Raw genomic sequence first — 26090 nt, 5'->3', positions numbered from 1 at the left:
CGGTTACCAACATTGTGCCAGTCTTTTGTTCCACATATTCCATTCTTAAACCTGTAAATATGCCTTAGTATACATTTTTCAAAACATTTTTATTGATTTCAGAGAGGAAGAGAGAGGGAAAGAGAAACATCCATGATGAGAGAGAATCATGGGTTGGCTGCCTCCTGCACGCCCCCCACTGGGGATCGAACCCGAAACCCCGGGCACGTGCCCTGACCGGGAATCAAACCGTGACCTCCTGGCTCATAGGTCGCCGCTCAGCCACTGAGCCACATCGGCCAGACTGCATTTCTGGTGTTTGAAAGGGCTTAAAAAACACGCGTAATCTTAGTGCCTTGACTGTATTAGTAAAATTAAAAATGACTCCTTACCATGGCATAAAACCCAGTCCATCCGTATTCCTATTTCTACGGGGGGTGTTGACATATCCAAACATGAGCGCATAGCGTTTGGCTGCTATGTCTTGCAAGGCTCACGTTGGCACGGTCCCTCCTCCCCTTCCTCTACCACCTGTGGGGGGGCACCGGCTCCTCACCCTGAGTTTGTGGGGTTGCTGCTCCGTGGGGGGCACCGGCTCCTCGTCCTGGGTTTGTGGGGTTGCTGCTCCGTGAGGGGCACCGGCTCCTTGTCCTGGGTTTGTGGGGTTGCTGCTCCGTGGGGGGCACCGGCTCCTCGTTCTGGGTTTGTGGGGTTGCTGCTCCGTGGGGGGCACTGGGCTCCTCACCCTGGGTTTGTGGGGTTGCTGCTCCATGGGGGGCACTGGGCTCCTCACCCTGGGTTTGTGGGGTTGCTGCTCCGTGGGGGGCACCGGCTCCTTGTCCTGGGTTTGTGGGGTTGCTGCTCCGTGGGGGGCACCGGCTCCTCGTTCTGGGTTTGTGGGGTTGCTGCTCCGTGGGGGGCACTGGGCTCCTCACCCTGGGTTTGTGGGGTTGCTGCTCCATGGGGGGCACTGGGCTCCTCACCCTGGGTTTGTGGGGTTGCTGCTCCGTGGCTTCCCTTCACTGTGGCCCTGTCCCCGTGTTTCCTGTGGACGGGCCGTTAGAGCTGGTGTGTGGTTCGTTCGGTTTGCTTGTTGTTACACGAACGCTTTGCAGTGGGTGCTGTGCTTCCCGCTCCGTCCACAGGCAGGTGATGTCCCCAGAGGCCCCCTAGCCGTGACGCCACGTGGGTGTGGGTGTCAGTCATCACCTGGCCCTGCCTTCCGCCTTCCGAGGCGTCCACATGACCTGCTGATTCAGCCCCGCTGACCATCGGGTCCCCTCCGGGACTTGGTCCGGTGCCTGGTGAGGTTTCTAACGCTATCCTTTCTCTGCATTTAGTAGCTGTGGTTCTTCGATGACTATTTCATGACTGAAGTCAGGAAGACAGGATTGAGGACCGACTCCCCCTTGTCAGTTTCAGGGTCCTGAGCTGCTCTGGCCGCCGCCGTGGTGGTGGGTGCAGGGCGTTCGGTCATTCTGAGCTCAGGGCCGTTCACAGACGCCACATCGCTCAGTGAGTGACGGTCATTACTCCTCCCGATGCTCACCCTGACCCGCAGTGTCCCCATTCGTCTCCGTGACCTGTTTGCTCTCTGACGAGGTGGCCGGGCTCGTCCTGGGCGCCCTCTCCTACGCGCCCCAAAGGGGAGGCTGCAGAAACAGCCGCTGGGCCCTTAGGGGTTACGAGGAGCGGACGGTCCTTGTTTTTGGCGCTTTCACTGAGCGGCTAGGAAGCACATTTTTAAGAAAGAGATAAATAAATCCTAAGTTTGTAGCCAGGATTCCAACTGAAACGTCACTGTTGTGTTTCTCTAACTTGGCCCCTCGGATGGTGCCCTGACCCGGGAGCCTTGGACCCAGGCCTCAGGAGCAGAAGGACCTTCTGCTTTCTCCTCCTTGTGCAGGTGGGGCCGCCGTCGTCCACATGGAAAACAGCACAGTGATTGGTCCAGAGTCACAGGAAGAGGCTGTCTTTTGCCTACTCGCAACTGTAGACCTACTTTCCCCACCCTGTATCTGTGACAGTTTGAGAATTACAGTGTCCGTGTCAGTGCCCGTATCGTCCCTAGTGCGTGTCCCGCTGGGGCGGTGCGGCCACCCAGTGCGGAATAGATGCTGAGATTTCCGTCTGTCCCCCCACTGTCCTTTCGGATGTTCAGTAATAATACGTTTCACATTACATACTTGCTAGGTAGCTGTGTGTTATACTCTCCTGGGAGCGTTGTTGACGCTGCTTTCCTGGGAAGGATCTGTCCTGGCCTCATGGGGCACAGGCCTCGTGCCTTTAAACAGCTGCGCGTCGCCCATCGAGTGGTGACATCTACCCACCAGCCCGCCCTGGGTCAGCCTTTCCCCTGTGAGAGTTGAACACGGCTGAAGACGTTGAGTACTGACTGATTCTGTGGTGCCGAACCCCCGTCATCAAGAATGAAAGATGGTTTTCATGAAGAGAATTTACTCATCTAAGCACCCCAATTCACTTTTAAACTTTAGCCATTTTTGATGGGAACCTTTTAAATCTATTACACACTTTTACGCAGTTTAACCCGTATTTGTCTTAAACGAATGTCTTTGTTATTGTGCTTAATTCACATTTTCTGTGGTTTTCAGTGTTTCTTTGTCTTCCCTGAATGTGCGTTCGCACTCATCAGTCTCACGTGCCCAGGTCAGCCTGCTTGTGGGAAGGTCTCGTCTGCTTTTTCAGGGCCTGGCTGACCCGTGGGAGCCTCTGATGGATAGACGTCCTGGCGCTCACACGGATGGTGCTTTGTTCTGTGCTCACTAAACTAAAATATTTTTAAGTTGAGAAAATATTGCATCTGCGTCTTTTAAAAAAATATGGATGTTTTTATTGATGTTAGAAAGAGGAGGGGAGAGGAAGATGGAAACATCGATGAGAGAAATATCAATAGGCTGCCTCCTGCAACCCGGGCCTGTGCCCTGACCGGGAATCGAACCGTGACCTCCTGGTGCATGGGACGGTGCTCAGCCACTGGGCACTGGCTGGCAGTGCATCTATATCTTTACCTTTTTGTTATTTAAATCTTTATAATACACTAGAGGCCCTATGTGTGAAATTCATGCAAGGGGCTCTGCCCTCGCAGCCCCGGCTTCGTCTGGAAGGTCATTCTGCCATCTGGTCTAATTAGCATATTAGCTCTTTTACTATTATAATACCTAGTTATGACTTTTCTTAATATTTTCTCCTGAATCAGATGTCCTGCCTTACTCCGTACGGGTCCTGCTGGAAGCTGCGGTGAGGAACTGTGATGGCTTTTTGCTGAAAAAGGAAGACGTCTTGAACATCCTGGACTGGAGAGCCAAGCAGAGCCATGTTGAAGTGCCCTTCTTCCCCGCCCGCGTTCTCCTCCAGGACTTCACGTGAGCGGCAGGCCTCCTCATGCGCATTTCCAGCGTTTCCTTTATAAAGCTCCCTGAATATTAGTTTATAAATCTTTAAAAATTGCCCTTTCTAGCCCTAGCTGGTTTGGCTCAGTGGACAGAGCATTATTTTTTTAAAAATTGCCCTTTCTAAACTGAAGCAACTCTTTAAAAATTAGGCGCTTGTTTCCTGTTACTTATTTCAAAGCTACTTCTGTCCAGCTGCGCACTTGTCGTCTCCACCAGCTCAGGCTTTTCAGACTTCACATCCCACGTGATGCCCGGCCCCTCCCTTCCTTCCAGGCCTTGCCCATCGTAGTGACTGCAGGGTGGTCTCCGACTGTCCAGTCAGAACCGAGGCCTGCCCCTGCTTCCTGCTTCCTTCGTACGTGATCCAGGCCGTGTAGACCCACTGCCTCCATCACACTGAAGTCCCATGTCCTCTTGAACGGCCTGCCTGCCCTGGTGTCAGGGATCCGTCGCTAGAAGAGGTGCCCTTTCGATGGTGTCAGTGGAGGCGCAGGAGTTAGCAGGCGGAGAGCACGCCCTCAGCCCCACGGGGACGGGTCTCCTGCGCTGCTCTGGGCTCTGTCGTTGCTGTCACGGCAGCCACTGCTCTATCTTCCCTGCAAAGTCCTCGAGAGCAGCAACCGTCTTGTAGGGCCTTGCACCCCGAAGGCCTTTGGTAGATGCTGTTGCCGGGTGGCTCGGGAGGTGCCTGTATCTGTCGTGGGTAAATGAGGACCAGCAGGAGGGCACTGGGCTGGGGGGGCCTGAGGCCAGGGAGAAGGCGGGGGCCGCCTAACATCGCAGGCCGTCCCCGAAGTTCTCTTCTGTCTGAAGCTCACCTCGTGTGTTGCTTTCGGCACATCCACCTCTGAGCACTGAAGGTCTCAGATAATATCTTATGTGAACTCTCATTAACCCAGGGTGCTTCCAGCTTTGGGTTACAAGTCCATTGTCAAGCACGAATGCAGATGAAAAAGGGTACTTCTTATTTTTTTATTGTTTTAAAATACTTTTTATTGATTTTGTAGAGGAAGAGAAAGGGAGAGAGAGAGAGAGAGAAACATCAGTGAGGAGAGAGAATCATTGATTGGCTGCTTCCTGCACACCCCACACTGGGGATCAAGCCCGCAACCTGGGCATATGCCCTTGACCGGGATCAAACCCGGGACCCTCAGTCCACAGGCCAACGCTCTATCCACTGAGCCAAAGCGGCCAGGGCAGGGGTACTTCTTAAATACAGAAATGAGTGAGTGCATCCTCCTAGCGGGAGCCTGTGTGAAGGAACTGTTAGAGCTCATGTGCTCCTTCTGCTTTCAGGGGCATCCCGGCCATGGTGGACCTCGCTGCGATGCGGGAGGCGGTGAAGACGCTGGGAGGGGACCCTAAGAAAGTCCACCCCGCCTGCCCCACAGACCTCACGGTCGACCACTCTCTACAGATCGACTTTAGTAAATGGTACTGTGACGCAGAGGCTGTGACGGCAGCTGCAAGGGGCGCCCACCTGCTGGTGTGTGGTGTCGCGGGAAGGGGGGTGTTCACGCCGGTGTCCTCCGTGTAGTGTTGACTGACGCGTAGCGAGAGAAGCTGGTGACAAGTTCAGTTGTGATTTTTTTTTTTGCTGGGTCTGAATTATTATCCTGTTTGTTTGTTTCTGCTGCCACTTTTGGTGGAAATATGTAGGGAGCCTAGAGCCTGCCTTTCTGGCTATGACTGCAGGCTTCATCTCCACTCCTTCCAGAGAGAATAGCGAGACGTGAGCCATGAATGTCGTTCATTAGCTGGTGATTGGAAACACCGAGCTCACTCCCTACAGCTCTGGTTTCCTCCACTGAAAACGTTATATTCAGAGGGCCCTTGACCATAGTCAGACGAGAGAAGACGTGGTTCTCACACTCTCGGGCGTCCTCGCAGCGGCTCCGTCGGGGGGACAGCACCTCCGTGCTTGCCCAGTCGCCCCCTGTGACAGGAGCGTGTAGCATGGCTTTACCGGGCACTTAGGTTCCGTTTCCTCCATACGTTGACGTTACCCGGTTCCCTCCTGTGTGCTTCTGGGACCTGACATTGGCGTTGCTGGTGTGTGTTTTGAAGAGCTAAGTGTCTGTCACTTCTAACTGGCTTTTGTTCCCTTGTTTGGAATGACAGTGCGATACAGAACGCGCCCAACCCTGGAGGCGGGGACCTGCCGAAAGCCGCCAAGCTCTCGCCACTCAAAGCGCCGCCCAGGAGGCTGCCCTGCCGAGGCCAGGCCGCCTGCCGGGGGCCCTGCGATCCGGGGGAGCCGGGCCTGGGCCGCGGCGCCGGGAGGCCGTCCACGCAGATCGAGAACACCCCCCTGCTGTGCCCTTTCCATCTGCAGCCAGTGCCTGAGTACGGCGTCTTCTTCCTCCGTATCACTGCCGCTTGTTTCTCAGGGAACCCGTGTAGCATCCCCCCCCGCCCCCCCCACCCACACACACACCCCTGCCTGCTCCCCGGCCTCGTACTGCCTGTGCGGGAGATGCTGCCGTGTGCGTCCTCTGTCCCAGCAGAGCCAAGCCGTTAGGTCTGCTCTGTTCCTCAGGAAGCGACCCTAAGGTTTCCCTGTAAATGTGTTTATAATTTCCTGACTCGTGCAGGCAGAGAAGTTTGCTGTGTCTTAAACGGAGAGCTTTTATTCTAGTGAATGTGTGCCATTCACATGCTCATCATTCACTCATCTTCTGTGAATTCCCTATTTATATTTCTAGCTTTTTTCCCTACTAGGAGAGTTTTATTTTCCTTATTCCGTAATACTGTTGTCGTTATGTGTGTTATAACCTGACTGAGCCGTTCCAGAGAAGTGAGGGCCTGAATGATAGCAGGGAAAAGACTATTCATAGGAGTCGGTTCCGTTTCCTAGTAGGTAGTTTGTTAACATTAAGTTTTCTTTTAATTCCGGCGGTATTGGGTCCATGGAGGTTATAGGGACCTCATGTTCCTCCTTCCCGAGAGCTCAGGATGCTCTGTGGGTCCTTCCCCTCAGTTATGGCATCTTACGTCCTCGCCCTCGTTCCTGCTGCCTGGTGTGCTGACTGGTCAGCATCTCCTCACACACAAATTCTTGAAAAGGAGGGTTTATTGATTCAAACATCACTGATTTTTTTGGGTTGTCTTTCTATAACTGGCAGAGCGTGAAGTGCTAAGATGCTGTATTTTTATTTCTAAAAATCCAATGTGGTGTAACATTTCCCTTGCGTTTTGAGTCTGAATTATAAAGCAGTCAGATGGGTTATATGCAGTCCCGGGCTGTGTAATGACTGTGTGTGTGCCGTGGTGTGTCAGTGACATGTTAACTGCAGGCTCGGCGAGGGCTGAGGGCAGGAGCGGAAGTCCCTGCCTGGCTGATAGAGGGTGGACGGCACTGATGGCCACAGGTGCTGGGTCGTGGAGGCTGCAGAAGCTGCTCCCAGGCCTGGAAGTCTCCCGAGACCACTCAGCAGTGAATTATTCACGTGGCCTTTGTACTGAAAACCTTCCGATTGAACAGCTGTAATTATCCGGACCCTGGAGGGCATGTGTAATTTACGTTGTACTGATGTTCAATCAGACCTTAATCACCAGCTGGCTGGCAGGGAAATGAGCAGCGTAGGACTGGCTGTCACCTGTCTGTCACGGTCTTTAAAACGTCATTAGATGCAGTGAGGTCCCTGAGGGCGGGCTCTGTCCTGCTTGGAGGGAAATGTTTTCTCTCTGAGTCACATGATTCCTGAGCGAATCTCCAGTCCCTGCAGGCAAGCTGCTACCTGCAGGCAAACTAGCCCTTCTGCTCCGGACGAGAAGAGTGCAGGGTTTGGGCCAAAAGCTCTTTGTAAAGTAGAAGATGGTGCTGACCGCCGGCCACTGCTCCGCGGTGACAGCGCCCTGGCACGAGGCCGGTGGTGGCATGCTCACGCTAACCGTGTGTAAGCTGCCTGCTCCTCCTTTCTTGTCATGAGGAATCCAGCAGAACTTACCCTGATGGTTAATACGCTTTAGCCGCGTCTCACAGCGATGCCATGAAGTGCGGTGTGGGACACGTGGGCGTGGCCTTACTGTGCCAGCACAGCCCTGATCCCGCAGTCCTTCCTGTGTGCTGCAGGGGCCGCACCTGACGGGCGGTCAGGAGTCAGGAAGTGGCTGTTCCCAGAATGCTGTTGAAAGTGTGTCTAAGAATGAAGACCCGGAAACAAGGCAGCTCGTCCTATAACACACGCTCTAACGCGGCTCTTCTCCTTTCAGACCTGAAACAGTGTTAAAAAATCAAGAAGTGGAATTTGGCAGAAATCGAGAGAGGCTTCAATTTTTCAAGGTATAAATGTTTGGGGGAACTTTTCCAATTGCAATTTATGAAATATTGGCAGGTAATGGATCTTATGTCTTAAGACCAATAGTTTTTGAACTTCTAGCAGTGAGCTGGGTGGGCTCCCTCTCCCACCCGAGTCCTGGGGACACAGTGGGAAACAACCATGTACCTGGGCTCTGGAATGTTTTTCTTTGACTTCATTGTGTTTTAATCGTCTGCCGAATGGGTATGTTTAGGTTTGGTCTGTAGACTTGGGCCCTAGGGGCCATTGGTAAGGTGTTTTAGTGTCAGTATTTGTATCGTGATGGCGAGCACACATTCGTATGATGCACTAACACTGCGTTTCTTTACACACGACCCAGTGGTGTTCGAGAGTGTTCCGGAACGTGGCTCTGATCCCCCCCGGCACGGGCATGGCCCACCAAGTGAGCCTGGAGTACTTGTCCCGGGTGGTCTTCGAGGAGGAGGCCCTCCTCTTCCCCGACAGCGTGGTGGGCACGGACTCCCACATCACCATGGTGAACGGCCTGGGGATCCTGGGCTGGGGTGAGTACACAGCCTGCATCCTGTTCTCTTGGGCGGAGGACGTCGGGCATGAAAGGGCACCAGCAGCAGGTCGCTGTGGCCTCGGAGACCGTTTCTCTATCCTGGCGGCAGGAAAGGAAGGCTTGATGAGGTGTGCGGGTCAGTGTGTGGTCAGGGAGGATTTATGAAACTCGCACAGTGCCCAGTGGGCGGTCAGCGTGGCCACGACCGCATCTGGGAAGATGATGTGGTCATTCTTGTGTAAAGAGCTTCCGTGGCTCCCTGCCTCTTTGTACTCCCAGGCTCCTTTGCAGCTACACCAGGCCCTGCACAGCCTGGTGCTCCGGCCGTCCCCCCACACACGCCTTAGAGACGGTCGGTACTCCCCGAGCTTCACATGCGCTGCTCCCTCCGGCCGAGCGCACTTCCTCTCTCAGCCTGGGATGACCACCAACTTCCTTTTTTTTTTTTTTGTCTGTGCTGTTAGGCCAAGCTGCTTGAGCCTGACCTGGGCTGGGTTCTGTTGGTATTGTATCTTGAGCGTAGCGCCCTACTTAGCCTAACAGGGACTCAGTGTTTACTGAGCTTAGCATGAAGGTAAAATCGGGTTTGCAGCGTGTGAGCGAGAGGACGCGGGTTCCGAACCCACGTGGTCCCAGGGAAGCAGCGGAGGATCTCAGGAAACGCCCCATGTCCCCCGCGTCCTGTGCTCAGACGTGCGTCTCGCTGCAGGGGTCGGAGGCATCGAGACCGAAGCCGTGATGCTGGGGCTGCCCGTGTCCCTCACGTTGCCCGAGGTGGTGGGGTGTGAGCTGACCGGCTCCTCCAACCCTTTCGTCACGTCCATAGACGTTGTTCTTGGCATCACAAAGGTACGTGCAGGTGCTGCTGGCGGGACTCCTCCGTCCCGGACGTCCAGGCGCGTGTCGCTGCTCACTGGCCTGTCCACTCGTCCTCCTTACGAGCGGGGAGGATGGTGCTGTCACTGGGCCATTTCCCACCTTCACTCTGAGAGAGCGGCACCGTGAGGCCGGCTGACCAGGACGTGGGCCCGCACTCCCTCCCAGCATGGCTCCGGGGGCTCCTGCCCTGCCTTCCGGCCTCAGCAGCAGCTGGGGGCTCCGTGGTGTCGGGGAAAGTCTGGTCTCCTTAACACGTCACTGAGTCACCTGCCCCTTAGGAACCATTCCTCCCACAGTGATTCTCAACCTTCTGGCCCTTTAAATACAGCTCCTCATGTTGGGACCCAACCATAAAGTTATTATCGTTGCTACTTCATCTCTGTCATGTTGCTGCTGTGATGAATCGTCATGTAAATATCTGATATGCAGGATGGTCTGAGGCGACCCCTGTGAAAGGGTCGTTCGACCGCCAAAGGGGTCGCGACCCACAGGTTGAGAACCGCTGCCTAGGAGATCCTTTCAGAAACAGCGCCTGGGACTGTGGTGGCGGCAGCCTTTCTCTTTCTGTGTGTGTCTATTGATGTCAGAGAGGGAGAGAGAGAGAAACATCCATGAGGAGAGAGAATCATGGGTCCGCTGCCTCCCGTACGCCCCCTACCGGGGATCAAGCCCTCAACCCGGGAACGTGCCCTTGACCGGAATCGACCCCAGGACCCCTCAGTCCACAGGCTGACGCTCTATCCACTGAGCCACACCGGCCAGGGTGCGCCAGGCTTTTCTGTGGGCCGTTCTAGCGTTGCTTCTCAGCACTGCGCGTGGGTTCCGTACAAGTGCTCTAGGGTTTCCAGTGAGCCGCTGTCTCGCTCCCCCTCGGAGTCCCGTGCTCTCAGACTGGGTTTTGCTGGGTTTCTATTTGACGCTGAGGCCATAGGACGGCTGCGTCCTGGAGGAGAGCCCTGCAGCAGGTAGGCTTCGTTGCTGCACAAGCTCGGACTGCGACAGACAGTTGTGATCATCTGACTCGTTCACGTGATTAAGGCGCGTGCACCTGGGGCTCGCCGTGCTCCCCGTGGGCCAGGCCCCAGCACTTGGGCCGGTCGGTTGTAGGGGGAAGGCCTTCAGGACACTCCGCGGGGGGAGAGACGGTGCTGCCTCCCTCCCGGCATGCAGTATTGATCTTCCCTAATTTGGAAAGCGTTTGACATCTTACAGAAATGATTGATTTGGTGTGTGGACCACAGATCCAGAAGCTAAATTGAGAATCACAGCCTATTCCTAGAGGAACAGGAGCATCCCATTATGTGTCTGTAGAAATCGATGCTTCCCTGCGGACATCCTGAAATTAACGGGCCTCTCGGACCCTCTGGCTGCATCCTAATAGCGTCCTGAGCCTGGTTTGGCATTTGGTGCTCATCGTGGCGCCTCATTCTTTTGGCAGAAGCAGCATCTGGGTGTATTTCATCTGTCTTCCCCTCGTTTGCAAAAAAATAACCATGAATCGAAGGAGACGTCTTCTCTTAGGCTTGAGTTTGTACATCTGTGAACTGACCCCCAGTCCTCCACCCGGTGGGACTAACAGTCTCCATCGGTCGGAGGTGGTCTCGCTCTGGTCCCTAGGCTCTCCCTGCACCAGCTGAGCCCCTTGTGCAGTGAGGAAGGGTGAGCAGCCGTTTCAGTTGCTTGGGAGTAACTAAGAAAGGCTGGTAGAAGGAACTAAGCTTGAAGCCACCTGCTAAACCCTACCAAAATGGAACTCACCTATAACAAATATCGCTGTGAATGTTTGGACGGGAGGTGGACTTTGAAGAGTATGTAACTGTCTGTTCAATACGCAGTTCGATCAGTGTTTTAGTCTAAGTCCCAGATGCCCTCGATGGCCAGAAGCGCGTTTATTTTATGTCCTGCTCAGCAAGGAAAAGACATGCACACAGGAGTCCACGCTGACCCCAGTCTCAGAACGGGAACATGGGATCCCAGCCATGAGCATCACGCCCTTTCCCACCCCGACTGACAGCGACGCCGACCTCTCCCTCCTGACGGACTGTTCATCTCTAAGTGCCTGCTGCGCCCCAGCGAGCGCGCGTCCTGGGAACAGCGAAGTCCTCTGCTCCCTGTCCCTGGCGTCGGGTGTCGATTGGAGGGTAGGGTTCTCGGAGAGTCTGTGCCCGTCTCGTTGCTAACTGCGTCTGTGTCCCTCCATCCAGCACCTCCGGCAGGCAGGAGTGGCCGGCAAGTTCGTCGAGTTCTTTGGAAGCGGAGTCTCACAGTTATCCATAGTGGATCGGACGACAATAGCAAACATGTGTCCAGAATATGGTGCTACCCTCAGCTTCTTCCCTGTTGACAATGTGACGTTGAAACACTTAGAACATACAGGTAAGAAGACAGGTCCGGCAGATAAGCACGCTGCCTTCCCGTGTGTGTCTGGTGTGTTTTTAATGCTCATGGCGTTACGTTACTTTGGGACAGTGGCTTCCACATAAACCATCAGGTGACTATAGTGTTGGGCCTCAAACCCTAGTCTCCGCTGACCCATCAACATGCAGCTAACCCCCCCCCCCCCCCGCCCCCGTCCCCTCGGTGAGGTGCCCGCCCTGCTCAGCGCTCCTGGTCCTGCTGCGATCGATCACCTTGAGGGGCTGCTGTGGAGCTGACAGAGCTGATCAGAAAGGCTCTTCAATGCTGTCAGGTGCTATTTCGCAAAGACCTCGGTTCTGAGTGCTCAGTAATTTGCAATATTTGTTTCTTGCTCATCGTTGGAATTCAACACACTTACCCCAGAGGTTTTCAGAATTCCTCACTGGATTTCTGTTGTTTATCTTTCAGGTTTTGACAAAGCCAAACTCAAATCCATGGAGACCTACCTGAAAGCTGTGAAGTTGTTCCGGAGCGACCAGAGTGATTCGGGGGAGCCGGAGTACTCCCAGGTGCGTGCGGTCACCCTGGGGCCGGGTCAGCGCGGAGCCTGGCCACCGGGCTTCGTCCCAGCTCAGATTTGTTCTCTGCGCGGCCTGGACAACCAGGTAGCCTTCCTGCCTCGGTGTCCTCATCTCTCAGTGCGAAGGTGCTGTCCACCACACAGGGCTCTTGGGAGAGGGATACACATTCGTCAGGACAGTCTCAGGCGCCTGTGAGTGCTCCGTGCTGACAGCTGTTGTCATCCTCGTTACTGACAGATGTGCGCTGTGACCCTGCGCGGGCCTCACTCACAGTCACACAGAGGTTTACTGCAGTGGGGCTGAGGAGGAGGGAAGGTTCACTCGGCCGCCTCTCCCTCACCCACAGGCAGGGAGGGTCCGAGCCCAGAGGCAGGGAGTGCACAGCTGGCCCAGGCGCCTGTAGAGACAGCGTTCCTGTGGGCGGGAGGACCGTGGGGATAAAAGTTCATGGAGAGTGTACAGTGTTGGTGCGGTAGTTTGCATACGCATCTGCTAGTCTTTTAGCAAATTTTCATATATTTCATAAGTTAAATGGGGTTTTTAAATATCTTTGGTGGGTGTGTTTCCCCATGATAACAAGTTGCGTTAAAAAAACATAAATATGCCCTGACCGGTGTGGGTCAGTGGGTAGAGCATCGGCCTGCGGACTGAAAGGTCCCAGGTTCGATTCCGGTCAAGGGCATGGACCTTGGTTGCAGGCACATCCGCAGTGGGGGGTGTGCAGGAGGTGGCTGATCGATGTTTCTCTCTCATCGATGTTTCTAACTTTCTATTCTCCCTTCCTTTCTGTAAAAAATCAATAAAATATATTTTAAAAAAACAACAACATAAAGATACTTATTATTTCCCAGAAAGTAGTGCTTGAGTTGGAATCCGTCCCTTTGAACCCTCATTCCCCCCCTTCCCTTCTCGCCTGTCCCAGGTGATCCGGATCAACCTGAACTCCATAGTGGCAACTGTCAGTGGTCCCAAGAGGCCGCAGGACAGAGTCGCTGTGACGGAGATGAAGAGTGACTTCCGCGCTTGCCTGAGTGAGAAGGTGGGCCTCGCCGTGGGCGCAGGGGAGAGCGGGCGGGTCTCGGGCGGTCGTCCACACGGGGGTCCTTCAGTTCTCAGTTAAAATGTTGGTTTCCCGGTCACAACACCCTCTTTCAACCCGTCCGTCATGCTTGCGGAGCACGGGCGTGTTCCCACAGTCACAGCCGTTTCTGTGCGATCTCTAGACTCTGTGACTCCCAGACACCAAGGGAGACACCGCCTGTCTGAGCCCCGTGGCTTCCCTCCTCGGTTCTGAAGGCTGGTCCCTCGCTTCCTTTCCAAACTTAAATCTTTATCATTTGTTGATTTTCTTGTGGGAGATGTCAGGCTTGTACAGGAGTAAAACTGTCGTGAATTCCCATGGGCCTTGCTCCAACAGTCGCCAGCTCTAGCAGATTCTGCACACGAACTCACACACGCACACACTCACGCACACGCACACGCACAGTCACTGGGAGCAAATCCTCGGGGCCATTTTAACAAAAAGCTGGTCCCACCTCCTGAGCTCTGCTGTGAGCAGGGACGGTTGAGGACCAGAGCCAAGGGTGAGCCGGCCCCGGTGAGGCTGGGCTCGCAGCAGAGAGAACTGTGGACACTGGACGCCTCCTGGCGGCACACGCGGGGTCCAGCTGAGTCACGGCTGCTGCCCGTCCGGCCGTCGGCACCTCTCACGTGCGTCTGACATCACGTGTTCAACCCCCGCGCGTGTTTTCTTTTTCCTTTTTTTCTCTTTGTTTTTATTGATGTCGGAGAGGAAGGGAGAGGGAGAGATACAGACATCAGTGATGAGAGAGAATCACGGATCGGCTGCCTCCTGCACGCCCCCCCACTGGGGATCAAGCCCGCAACCCCGGCATGTGCCCTGGATCGAGAATCAAACCCGGGACCCTTCTGTCCACCGGCCAATGCTCTAGCCACTGAGCCACCCTGGCTAGGGCTGTGTTTTCTCTGCGTGTCCAGAGCATGCAGCTCACGTTTGTGTGGGACTCTCGCCAGGTTGGATTCAGAGGCTTCCAGGTTGCGGCCGAGAAGCAGAGCGACGCCGTCTCCCTTCACTATGAAGGAAGCGACTACCGCCTGTCGCATGGGGCCGTGGTCGTCGCCGCCGTCACCAGCTGCACCAACAACTGCAACCCGTCCGTCATGCTCGCGGCCGGTAGGTGGCGGTTCAAGGCCATCGCCATCTTTTCCTCTGTCTGTCAGTCTGTCCCGCAGATGGGGGTAGGGGTTGTGTCGAACAGGTCGGACGGTGAGGGCGCTCTGAGGTTTTAGGTAGGTCTTTACGGGCCCAAGGTTGACTTACGTCGTCAGTGTTCTTTTTATGACGCAGGAGGTACATTTTTCTTATAACTTATTTATCTATTAGTTTAGGTCGTGTCTGCCTCTGCTAACCCAGGAGGACTGTGATAGCAGGTCTGGTGTCTGTGGGCGTGGCCATGGCTGTGCGGGGTCCACTGAGCGTGTGAGAGGCGACACTGGCCGGGCTGCCACGCCATCAGTGTGTGTACGTGGCACGTGGTTCCTGTGGGAGCTCCTGTCACGTTACTAAGTGGCTTAGTTTATTGTGATGGTGGCGACTGAAGCAGCTCAGTCTGTGTCGTGTGTGAGGCTGTGCCCTCGGGCTGCGCCTCACTCAGTGCAGAGGTGCTGTGCCGACGGCAGCGTTGGTGTCAAATGAACCAAATCAGTGGAAAAAATGATAAAATAAACGTATGAATGTGGACCTTCACCCACCTGTGAACTGGAGACCCCGCCGGTGAATGGGCCTGTCTTGTCCACTTTCGTGTCGGCAGCCAGCGCCATGGTCACCTGGTTTGTCCCCGGGCAGGTCTCCTGGCGAAGAAGGCGGTGGAGGCGGGTCTGCGGGTGCAGCCATACATCCGGACCAGCCTGGCGCCCGGCAGCGGGATGGTCACGCATTACCTCAGCTCCAGCGGCGTGCTGCCCTACCTGCGCACGCTCGGGTAAGCCACGTCCTCGGCCGCATCGTCCTCTCGGCCGCGTCGACGTGGGCTCAGCAGAGCCGGGGCTGCGCGTCCGGGCCTGTCCTGTGCGAGGAGGGGAGAAAGGCTTAGTCCCCGCAGTCCCCTGGCCACGGCCACGCGCCGCCCGAGGCCTCACCGAGCAGCACGGGGGCAGCCGCCTCAGGCAGGGCGCTGGCGAGAGGAGATGTGACGGGAAGACGGGCAGGTCAGACCGGGTGACAGTGACAGGCAGGGATGGTGCCAGCCAGTGGGCTCTCCCGCGCCCGTAGGTCAGTTCTCAGAAAGGAATGCAGTTCTGCAGGTTGCACTATGAACTGAGTAAGCTGCTTTTTTTTTTTTTTTAAGTATTTTTATTGATTTCAGAGAGGAAGGGAGAGGGATAGAAAGGAATATCAGTGATGAGGGGGATTATTGATCGGCTGCCTCCTGCACGCCCCCATCGGGGATGAAGCCCACACTCAGGTGTGTGCCCTGACTGGGAATGGAACCATGACCTCCTGGTTCCTGGGTCGACGCTCAACCCCTGAGCCACGCCAGCTGGGCTCAATCATATTATCTTACATAAATCGCCAATCCTTGCAGGCCGGATACATTTTATGTTTTTGTGGGATGGTGTTTTTTTTTTTAATTTATAAGAGCATCTGAACATAACTTTGTGGATTTTATGTGTAAGTTTTTAGTTATATCATCTGGATATCTTTGTCAGGGACTCTTCTTTCTTCTGGGCTTAATTGGTTGAGAGGGGAAGGACTGACTGCTGTCAGTCCCAGCCACAGAGCCTCTCGGGCCTTCGTCAGGTGAAGGCCAGGCCCTCAGATACTTCACAGTGTAAATCCTTTGGAAGGAAGTACAGGACGGTTTTGAATCGTTGTGTTCCCAGCAGGAGTCTGAGGGCTTCCTTGTGACAGTTCATCACATCCCCCTGGGCAGCCTCAGCCCCGGCCCCTCCGGGTGTGCCCCTCCTCCTCCTCCGAGGGTGCTGCTCGGAGGGTGCGTGTGGGCGCGGTGGGCAGCCAGCCCGAGGGCAGCCTGGGCCCAGGGCTGGGAGGTGAACAGACGGGCACGGCCGGTCTGTGCTCCACGACTCCTCAGGTAGCTGGTCCAGCGAGGAGAGGAAGCTGCCTGCCCTTCCTCACGCGCACACGTGTGCTGCTCTGGCCAACCTGGTGCTTTTCTGCCGCAGATTTGAAGTCGTCGGCTATGGCTGCTCGACGTGCGTGGGGAACACAGGGCCCCTGTCAGAAGCCGTTCTGAGTGCAGTGAAACAGGTAACGGCTCGGCGAGGCGGCCACACGCTGCCCCTGCACTGGGCTTGGCCATCAGTTACAGAAAGTGTACGCTGATGTGCTTGTTTCTCTAGTCCTCACACAGTCCATCTTCAAATAATTAGAATCGTGTTTTGATTCTCGAAATAATTTCTTTAAAATGTAAGGAGTTATTTTAGCTTATTTGTGCTTCATAATTGGAAATGTGCTTTTTGGTTATCTTGCCCTAAGAAATGTCACATTTGAGGTTGCTTTATGATTCTCCAAATTCGTACCATCTCTTGAACTGACTAGATCTGTGTGTGTGTTTCAGGGTGACCTGGTTACCTGTGGAGTTTTATCTGGAAACAAAAATTTTGAGGGCCGTCTTTGTGACTGTGTCCGTGCCACTTACCTTGCCTCTCCGCCGCTGGTGGTCGCGTACGCCATCGCCGGCACCGTGAACATAGACTTCCAGACAGAGCCTCTCGGTACGCCCGTGTACAGGTGCTCACAGGCGCACCGGGTGTTAGGTTGTCATGTTTCCAAATGCTGCTCACACCGTTCGTTCTGTGGATTATTCCAGGGACTTGTCCCATAGGCGTAGTGATGAATTTCTGCATTTAAAGGAAGAGCACAGAATGTGCGAGTCATCAGTTCTTCCAGCCGCTTAAGCCGGTGAACCATTATCACTGGTTGTTGATAATGCACTTGGTTCTCTGGTGTGACTTTGGAACTGTCTTGAGGGAGTGACAGTTTGTATTAATTTTTTACCAGGCACGGACCCCGCGGGCAAGGACGTCTACCTGCAGGACATCTGGCCGAGCCGAGAGGAAGTCCAGCAGGTGGAGGAGGAGCGGGTCCTGTGCTCCGTGTTCAAGGCGCTGACGGAGAAGATGGAGGTCAGAGCTCCGGGCTTCCTAGTGGCTCATCGCGTGGCCGTGTGGGCGGCACTCGGCGTGCTCTCTGAAGGGGAGAGACGTTGACGTGACGTGATTTGCATGCGCAGTGTGAATGCGTGAGGGTCGCTGTAAGTCTGGGCTCTGATATCTAGGAGAACAGCTGGGAGGACTGGAGTTTGTGTTACTGCCCAGAGAAGTGTAGCGGCTGGCGGGGCTCAGCGCTTGAGCGTCGGCCCAGGAGCCAGGAGGTCACTGGGTGGTTCCTGGTCAGGGCACAGGCCGGGTTGCTCGCTCCCCAGCGTGGAGGGTGCAAGAATTGAGTGCAAACAGTGAAATCTCCCACTCACTCTCCTGAGAGGTGTCAGATTCCTAAGCATCTTCCAGAGGGTTTTTTTGCACATACAAGCACAAAACACATAAATACAAGTCAGAAAAGGCATTTATTCACTTAAATGTTTGAGCACCTGCTCTGGTTAGCCTGTGTCTGTGAATAAAACAGAATTCTCATGGGGAGAACAGACAGTGAGTAGTGCACAGAATGATTAGGTAAGTTATACAGTATGTTAAAAAGGGATGCATGCTATGGGAAAATACAGATACAAAATATAGGACAAAGAGGACCCGTTGGGCAAAATGTGGGAGTAAGCTGCAGTTTCATCTGGGAGGGTTGAGAACACGGCCTTGAGCTAAGGTTAAAGAGGCGAACAGGTCAGTCACATACCTGGGCTGAGAGCGAGGCTTTCCCGGCCTCAGGAGGGGACCTGGAGGAGGCCTGCTGGCTCCACAGGACGTGAGGGTGGCGGGAGGAAGTGATGCAGCCAGGGGAGGGGCCGGCCTGTGGGGAGTTGGTTGGAGCTGCTGTAACTGTGGTCTTTGCTCTGAGTGGAGTGAAGGGAGGCGTCACCATCAGAGGCCAGCCCTGTGTCTATGAGCCGTGCTGGGGGCGCTGAGGCCGGAGCAGGGACGGTCGTGGCCGAGCCCGGGTGATGCAGGGCCCTCGGTGCTGAGCAGTGGACATGGGCATGTGGTTGGGAGGACGATACACGGGGCCGGGGGTGGGACGGGTGGCAAAGCAGAGGCTTTTCTGTCCTTCAAGGTGAGCAGCAGCACCCCCCCACACACACACACACACACACAGCACGCACACTCAGACACACACAGCACACTCACACACACAGCACACTCACACTCACACACACACAGCACACAAACAGCATACACAGCACACTCACTCTTCAGCAGCATGTGCGGACCTTTCTAAATTCTCCAGCCGCCTCTGGATTCATTAAGGTTTTTGGTTTTTTGTGGGCTTTTTATAATCACCTGAGGATATGTTCATTGTTTTTTGGTGGGGGGGGGGAGACACACACAATCAGTTGTCTCCCTTTCTCACCCCAACTGGGCACGGGACCGAAACCTAGGTAGGTGCCTTGACTGGGGATTGAACCTGCAGCCTGTTGGTGCACGGGCTGACGCTCCAACCAACTGAGCCACCTGGTCAGGGTGGATTCTATAGCCTTTTATATTCAGTTTATAATAAAAATTAACTCTGGAGGTGTTCCTGAGAATTCGGCGTGCTGAGATTATTCCTCCGAGGAATGCCATGATGGTTTATTTATTTTTTAATATATTTTTATTGATTTCAGAGAGGAAGGGAGAGGGAGATAGAAACATCAATCATAAGAGAGAATCATGGATCGGCTGCCTCGCACACACCCCACACTGGGGATGGAGCCCGCAACCTGGGCTTGTGCCCTGACCGGAATCAAACTCGGGACCCTTCAGTCCGCAGGCCGATGCTCTGTCCACTGTGCCACACTGGCCAGGGCGCCATGATGGTTTAGAATGCGCTGTGTCGCCTTTCTTAGGAAATGGATAAGACCTTTCTTATTATCCTAACCTAAGTGCTACTTTATCCCCGCGACCATTTCCATAAGCCTCGTCCTGACTCCGCGTCTCCTTCCACAGACGGGCGACAAGCGCTGGAATTCCCTGGACGCACCAGATTCCGTCTTGTTTCCGTGGGACTCCAAGTCCACGTACATCAGGTGTCCCTCGTTTTTCGACAAGCTGGTAAGCACGGTTGTAGTTTTCCTCTCTGAGGGGTGGTTGTGAAGGAACACCCCATGGAGTTCAGCGCCTTCCCCTTCCTTCACCTTTAGACCAAAGAGCCGGCCGCCCCGCAGCCCATCGAGAACGCGCACGTCCTGCTGCACCTGGGGGACGCCGTCACCACCGACCACATCTCCCCCGCGGGGAGCATCTCCCGCAGCAGTGCCGCCGCCAAGTACCTGACGAACAGAGGGTGGGTGCCGCCGTGGTCACTCCTGCCTCGGCGTGTCTGCAGGGAGCACACGCTGCCTGGCGGCCGGTGCGGGCCTCTCGCACCTACCTTTGCTGAGAGCTTTGAGGTGGAAATTGATTTCAATAGAGCCCTTGTGGTCTACACGAGAAACCGATCGGAAATGAGATTTTTTTCCCCGGTGCTACTTTGTTGGAAGGTCAGCGTGGCCCTGGCCGGTGTGGCTCAGTGGGTGGAGCTTGGTCTGCCCTTCCACATAAAGGCTGGTGGTTGGCTCTGGCCACGCTCCTGCGTGGGAGTGCAGACTGTCCATGTGCTTGGTGGGCTGTAGAGCGGGTGCCCATTCCTGAGGCTGAGCTGGGCTTGTATCAAATCAAAAGCCAGGTGTGTTTTTAATCCTCACTCATGGGTAAGTTTTTCATTGATTCTAGAGAGAGGAAGGGAGAAACGTTGATGGGAGAGAGAAACATTGGTTGGTTGCCACGCGTATACGCCCAGCCGGAGCTCGAACCCGCGGCCTGGGTCTGTGCCCTGACCGAGAATCCAACCCGCCACCTTTCTGCGTGTGGGGCACCACTCCCACCACCTGAGCCACACCAACCGGGGCAAGACAGGTCTTACCCCGCCACGGGACCCCACGTCGAGTATGAGGATACGGGGGCGGAGACGTGTGCGATGACAGCATAGAGAGGCGGTCGGCACAGCCTGGGTGCAGAAAACGTGCCCTGAAGTACAAGGGGACAGAGAGACGTTAAGGGAGTGCGATGACGGGATGAATTTATGAGCCATATGTGCACCCTGATTTGAACAAACCATCAGAAAGGCCTGGAGACAGTCAGGGCCATCGAGTGTTAACTGGCTACGCGACAGTAAGAAATCATAGCTGCTTTTGTTGTCTTTTTTCTTTCTATTTTGTTAATGATCTTTTTAAGGGTCCATATCTCCTAGAGAAAGGACCTGGAATGTGTACAGTTCAGATACGCCGAGTTCTGTGGGCATTCGCTGTTCCCTTTCCCTGCTTTCCTAGATGCTGGAAATTTCCTGTAATAAAGTGCTTTCGAGTAACTTTTCCGATGCGTGGCTTTCTTGCAGCCTTACCCCTCGAGAATTCAACTCCTACGGGGCCCGGAGAGGCAACGACGCTGTGATGACAAGAGGCACTTTCGCAAACATCAAGCTTTTGAATAAGTTTATTGGAAAACCGGCTCCCAAAACCATTCACTTCCCGTCGGGACAGACGGTGAGGATGCGTGCGAAGCGTTGAGACCCGTGCTGACGGAGTCAGGCCTCGTGTGAAGGGTCTTTGTTTGTTTTCTTCCGCAGCTGGATGTGTTTGAGGCTGCAGAGCTGTACCAGAAGGAAGGCATCCCACTGATCATCTTGGCGGGAAAGAAGTACGGCTCCGGGAGCTCCAGGGACTGGGCGGCCAAGGGGCCGTATCTGCTGGTACCGAGTCTTACATTTCACCCCTTAAGCCTCAGGTTTAACTGTTTACCCGCAATGTCCTGTCAGGGTTTATCTTACTCATTTGGACTTTCTGGCTTGTCCTGATCTTTGTGTGTGGGGTTTTTGAGGTGCTCTTCTGGGAGCTAGCTGCATTAATATCCTGAGTCTGCGCCCGCATCACCTTTTCTTACTTGAGGAAACCGGTAGTCATGTGTCCCCCCTGGTGGCGCTATGTGCCGGGCGCCCGGGAGGTGAGCACTCGGTGTGTGGGCCCAGTTTTACTGTTTCCTGACGAGGCCCTGACGGTGCCCGGGGCTCCGTCTCCTGCGGCTGCTCCTCGGGGGTGGGGGGCAGCAGCCGAGGGCGGGCGAGCACAGTCCCGTGGCTTGCTTGACACGTGTCCCCCGCCAGCTCAGACGTCAGGCGCGAGCGGGTCCCTGCAGGTGTGGTGGGAGGCTGGTCACGCCACGCCCCTCTCGCCCTCGCGTGCGTGAGGCTCCGGTCTTCTCAGTCCTGACGCCCTGAATGGACACAGCCTGGGGCTGTGGGCACATGCAGCTTCTCTTTCTGAGGTTCTACAAGGACCGTGAACACTCATGATCGGTGCAGCCTTTCTTCTGGAATCTCCTTAGTCTTTGGTTCACGTTCTGGGCCTCGGGTGGTCCTGACTGTCGGTTCAGTTGGACACTAGCACGCAGACGGCACGGCTGGGCTGGGCTCTGGCAGCGGGGGCCTTGCTCGGGTGACAATGGGGGTGGCAGAAGCTACGTGTCTCTGAGCCGTTCAGTGTCTTCAGGGGGAGACCCTTCGGGACACGGCTCAGCATCGCCCTTGCTCCAGAGGGGGTCCCCCGCCTGCCCTGGGCCGGGTCCTTGTCTCAGACCCACGGACAGGGTGGTGCCCTCCAGGGGGCGCAGACCCGTTCTCCCGTTAAACCGGTGCAGGCCCAGGTCTGCACACACACAGATGCACGTGTGTCTGTGGTAAACTCCTGGGGGTGACGGTGAGGAAGGTGTGATGGGGGGAAATGTGTAAAAAGGCCCCTGAGGGGCAGTGATTGTAAAAGTGGGGGAGCCGGGTCTGGAGCTGCTCTGCCTGTTTTATCCAGAGAGAACCCCCCCTCTTCGGGAGCAGGACTGGCCGCACAGCTTCCTGCTGCTCCGACTCGGACGGCACCGGCTCGGAGCCTCGGCCCGAGCCCCGCCTGTGCCCGTGTCTTGTTGTCTGTGGGTGGACCGGGCCTTCCTGGTTCCCGTCGTGGTTTATACTGTTGTCAGCGTTGTCTGCTCGGCCGTCCCCGTGTCCTCCCCTGCGTGGCACAGAGTTCACTCAGCTGCTCCCTTCTCGGTTCCCTGATCGCAGTGGCATCTCCGGAGGGAGTGCACGCACATGTGAGAGCCTCAGGGACAGCCAGACAGAAGCCCCTGGGCCCAGGCCCCCCGCGCCCGTCAGAGCTCGTGCTGTGTGCGGGCCCGCGCCCGGGAGGGGCAGGGGCACAGACCCGCCTGTGAAAGGCTCTGATGCTCGGATGCATCGCCCTTAGTGTGGAGTGGGCGCTGGACGGTTTTACAGGCCAAAAGCGGGATGTTTCTCCTTTAAGATGTGCAGTGAAGGGGCTTCCAGAGGAGGGAAGGAAGTAAGCATGCATGTGTTGCAGGGCGTGCGGGCTGTGCTGGCGGAAAGTTACGAGAAAATCCACAAGGACCACCTGGTCGGCATTGGCATCGCCCCCCTGCAGTTCCTCCCCGGGGAGAACGCCGAGACCCTGGGCCTGACCGGCAGAGAGACCTTCTCCCTGGCCTTTCCTGAAGAGCTGTCTCCCGGCATCACGCTGACCATGAAGGTACCCCTCAGCCCGGACGTAGGGCCTGCGCCGTGTGTGGGGAGACGCTGCGCGTGAGGCCCCGCCGTCCCGGGGGCTTGCTCTGTCGTCGGGTGGGAGCGTGAGCCGGGCAGGTGGCCGGGTGGCCTTGCAGGGGTGAGATCTCCGAGGGAAGGCGGGCAGCAGGGCACGTGGCCCCGGAGGAGGGGCGTGCGCACGTGCTGGCTGCCTTTCCTGCTCTCGCCTCTGTCCCGACCTCACGTTCATCGGCCGAGGGGCCTCTCTCCACAGGAAGGCAGAGCCGAACGTCAGGTTAGGGCCACAGGCTTTCAGGCAAAGAAAAGGGGGGACAGGTGTTCTGGGCGATGATGTTTGATGTAAATGGACGTGAGTAGCGGGTGCAGCTTTCCTGGTCAGCAAATCAGAATCCACGGGACGGGGTTCACGTTCTAGGCGAGATCACGTGACCCTTCAGAGTCAGGGATGACGAGGTCTCTTTAGCTGCGAGGCCCGGGGTGGACGGAAGTGTGGGGGAGCAGTCCTTGCATAGGACAGCGGTCGTGGCCACTCAGGGACACTCCCGCGATGTTTCTGTTTGTTCGCAGACAAGCACTGGGAAAGCGTTCCGCGTGATCGCTTCGTTTGAGAACGACGTGGAGATAACCTTGTACCAACACGGAGGATTGTTGAACTTTGTGGCACGGAAATTCTCATAGTACCCACTCCCCACGGACCCCTTTGCCCCTGGTGCTGGACCGGGACCCGCCCTCCCTGTCTCACCGCGGGGGCGGTCGGCTCCGAACCACGTAGCGGCAGAACGAACTCTTCCCGATTTTAATCCTACACGAATGGTGCTATTCACATTGCTCGTCAGCGTGGAGTGTGGTGGATGAGAGGTGAGTATGAGGCCCGCCACCGATTGTAAATAAAGGCGGGACTTGGCTGTGCTGGAGCTGGCCGCGTGCGGAGCTTCCTGAGTGGTCTGTTCAGTGTGCATTGTGAGAACTGCGTGCGCTGTTGTTGGTGTGAGGGCAGGAGAGGGACACGTCAGACGCCAGATGAGACTCGTGTGGGAGTTGGGATCTGATGGACTCCAGGTGGACGAGTTCCTCCTCAGACGGTGCTGGGGCAGCGGCTGGCTTCGTGGAGACATGGGCCAGGTACCCTCAGCCTCAGCGCCACCTGCAAGGGGAGGACCTGCCCGCACGGCCCTGTCCAGCTCCGCTCGTCCCTCCCCCGCGAGGCTGGACGGGACACCCTGAGAGTGGCCCCGCCACGTGCCAGCGACGAGGCGTCGTGTGCAGCCCTAACGTCAGGCACTCGCGGCCGAGCCTCTGGGAGGACGGGGCTGGCCCATCTGAGGGGGAAGAGGGGTTTGCTCACCTGATGTCGTGCTGTCACCCCCTGGCACCCGATGGCTAGGGACCGCCAACCAGAATGTGGGTGCTCAGTCCGAGGCATTGTCAGTGTTGGCTGTTTCTTAATGACTTTGGTTGATGTCCTGTCATTTTGAATCCGTGTTTTACTTGGTTTGGATGATCTGTGGGTGCTGTCACTGTTTTTGTTGTCACCAAAGCTGACCCTCAGGCTAGAACACGAGTTCTCTCACCTCGAGTGCTGTCTCCAAGAAGCGGGGCAGCTTTTAAGAAAAAGTTTGGATAATGAATTTCAGAAAGTCCTACGCCCCTTTTTAAATCAAGAAATTAACTTACATGGCAAATTTTCTCACAGAAGGTCTTGAGTGTGACCCGATTCGGTTGCTGCATTTGAGCATCAGTTCACACGGCACAGGAAGGGGGTTCCTGGCTCAAATGCTGGCGCTCACCCAGTGGGTGAGGACCCCTGAGGCCTTTGCACACAGTCAGTCCTGCCGTCTCTTCACCGTCCCGCAGACACGTGCTCAGACAGTTAGCCAGGCTGGAGCTTGACAATTCCCTTTATTTAAAAATGTTACGTGGTACTTATAGATCCAATGGTGTTCTTGATTATTTTATTCTGTGTATTTGTCCATGCATGTGTGTTCCTAATTTACATGAAGCTATGAGTTAGGGATGGAGAAATTCCCAGGTGAATGTTGAAATGCCTGTGATAGGGTTTGAAGAAATGGTCATTCCGGATTGGGCTGGGGCGGGCATCAGTGTCGGGTTTAAGGATGTTATAATGTATCGCCTGTGGCAGAGGCCTGGGTGTCGGCATAAACAGCTGGCCCAGGAGATGCAGACCATAAAGCAAGCTATGAATGAAGCACTGAAATTCCCATCGGCCTCGCCGAGCAATAGTACAAGCAAACCTCGTATTTCAGGGACAGAATCGAGGGCCTCTTAATCTCTTGCTTATATACAATGAACCAAAAAGCTGGATGAGCATGGTTATCGGTCGGGGAGGAAACTGCTGTATGTCCCAGTGTGTCCCTTACAGCTGCCTCCAGCCAAACGCTGTTTGCAGAAACGCGGCCTCGGCTGGTTTTTGTTTGACTTCCCTCCTTTGTTAGCTCTGTCTGGGCAGTGACGTGTTAAAAAAATAAGAGACGAAAGTCGGTGTTGGAGAGTTAAAGCACATGACGCTGCACAGCGTTGCCTGTCCATGCCTTGGGGTTGTGTGACTCCTGCAAAGTGAATCGGTGAGAACGCATCCAGCACCGTGCAGCCATGGTTATGCCGAAGGTTCCCAGGCCGGCGGCTGTCGCATTTCTTGTTTTGTCTCCGATGTCCGGGTGGCACCTGAGAGCAGTGTCGGGACCCTGTAGCCAGGTGCTCAGTGTCTCACTGGTGGTCACACTGCAGTGGCTCTGAAGGGAAAGTACAGCTCGGGCTGGCAGGGCCGTGGCCTCTGCCTCCGCGCGCACCGTGTGCGTCGCCCGCGCGGGGAGGAGAGGCGGGCGGGGAGAGATGAGCTGACTGGCATGTCTCCGCGGCTGAATTAAGAGACACCTTTCTCCCGCCTTTGGGTTGAGGAGACGGTACTAAGGTGCTGGGTGCTGGGGGAATGAAGAGGGAGGGGAAGAGATGGCCTTGGGCTTCCTCGGGGGCCTTCTCCTGGAGTGTGACAGTGCCCATGTCCCATCCATTCACACAGCACCCGACCATCAACACCTTATCTCCTTCAGCAACTACCGATTGTCAATCACTTAAGCCAACAACACAGTGTAGCAGTTTCAAGTTCAATGATGTTAAGTATTGTATAGAAATATATTGGAGGCAAAGTTCAGTTGATGACAATTGTGTATATGTTATTGATGCTGTAAATTATTTTTAATAAAGAAAATTGTATTATCACCTGTTTGACTCTTCTAATAAAATATTTTGTGGTGATTG

The 26090-nt window shown here is 55.4% G+C and overlaps 1 protein-coding gene across 1 annotated transcript; it reads left to right on the top strand.

The window, feature by feature from the left end:
* The first annotated feature begins 3309 nt into the window (after window positions 1–3309).
* On the top strand, window positions 3310–26051 carry IREB2 (iron responsive element binding protein 2). The gene is made up of 20 exons (XM_081114890.1): window positions 3310–3362; window positions 4689–4826; window positions 5514–5738; window positions 7608–7677; window positions 8034–8217; window positions 8929–9068; window positions 11303–11474; window positions 11925–12025; window positions 12960–13076; window positions 14072–14231; window positions 14904–15039; window positions 16244–16328; window positions 16639–16795; window positions 17082–17206; window positions 19175–19279; window positions 19369–19511; window positions 20601–20748; window positions 20832–20954; window positions 22612–22797; window positions 23382–26051. The coding sequence occupies exons 2-20, from the start codon at window positions 4702–4704 to the stop codon at window positions 23490–23492; spliced, it is 2613 nt and encodes an 870-aa protein (XP_080971016.1). The 5' UTR covers window positions 3310–3362; window positions 4689–4701; the 3' UTR covers window positions 23493–26051.
* The last annotated feature ends 39 nt before the right edge of the window (window positions 26052–26090 follow it).

The sequence above is a fragment of the Myotis nattereri genome, assembly GCF_964212035.1.
Source record: "Myotis nattereri genome assembly, chromosome: 21".
Lineage (NCBI taxonomy): Eukaryota > Metazoa > Chordata > Mammalia > Chiroptera > Vespertilionidae > Myotis > Myotis nattereri.
This window is presented reverse-complemented; position numbering and strand designations above follow the sequence as displayed.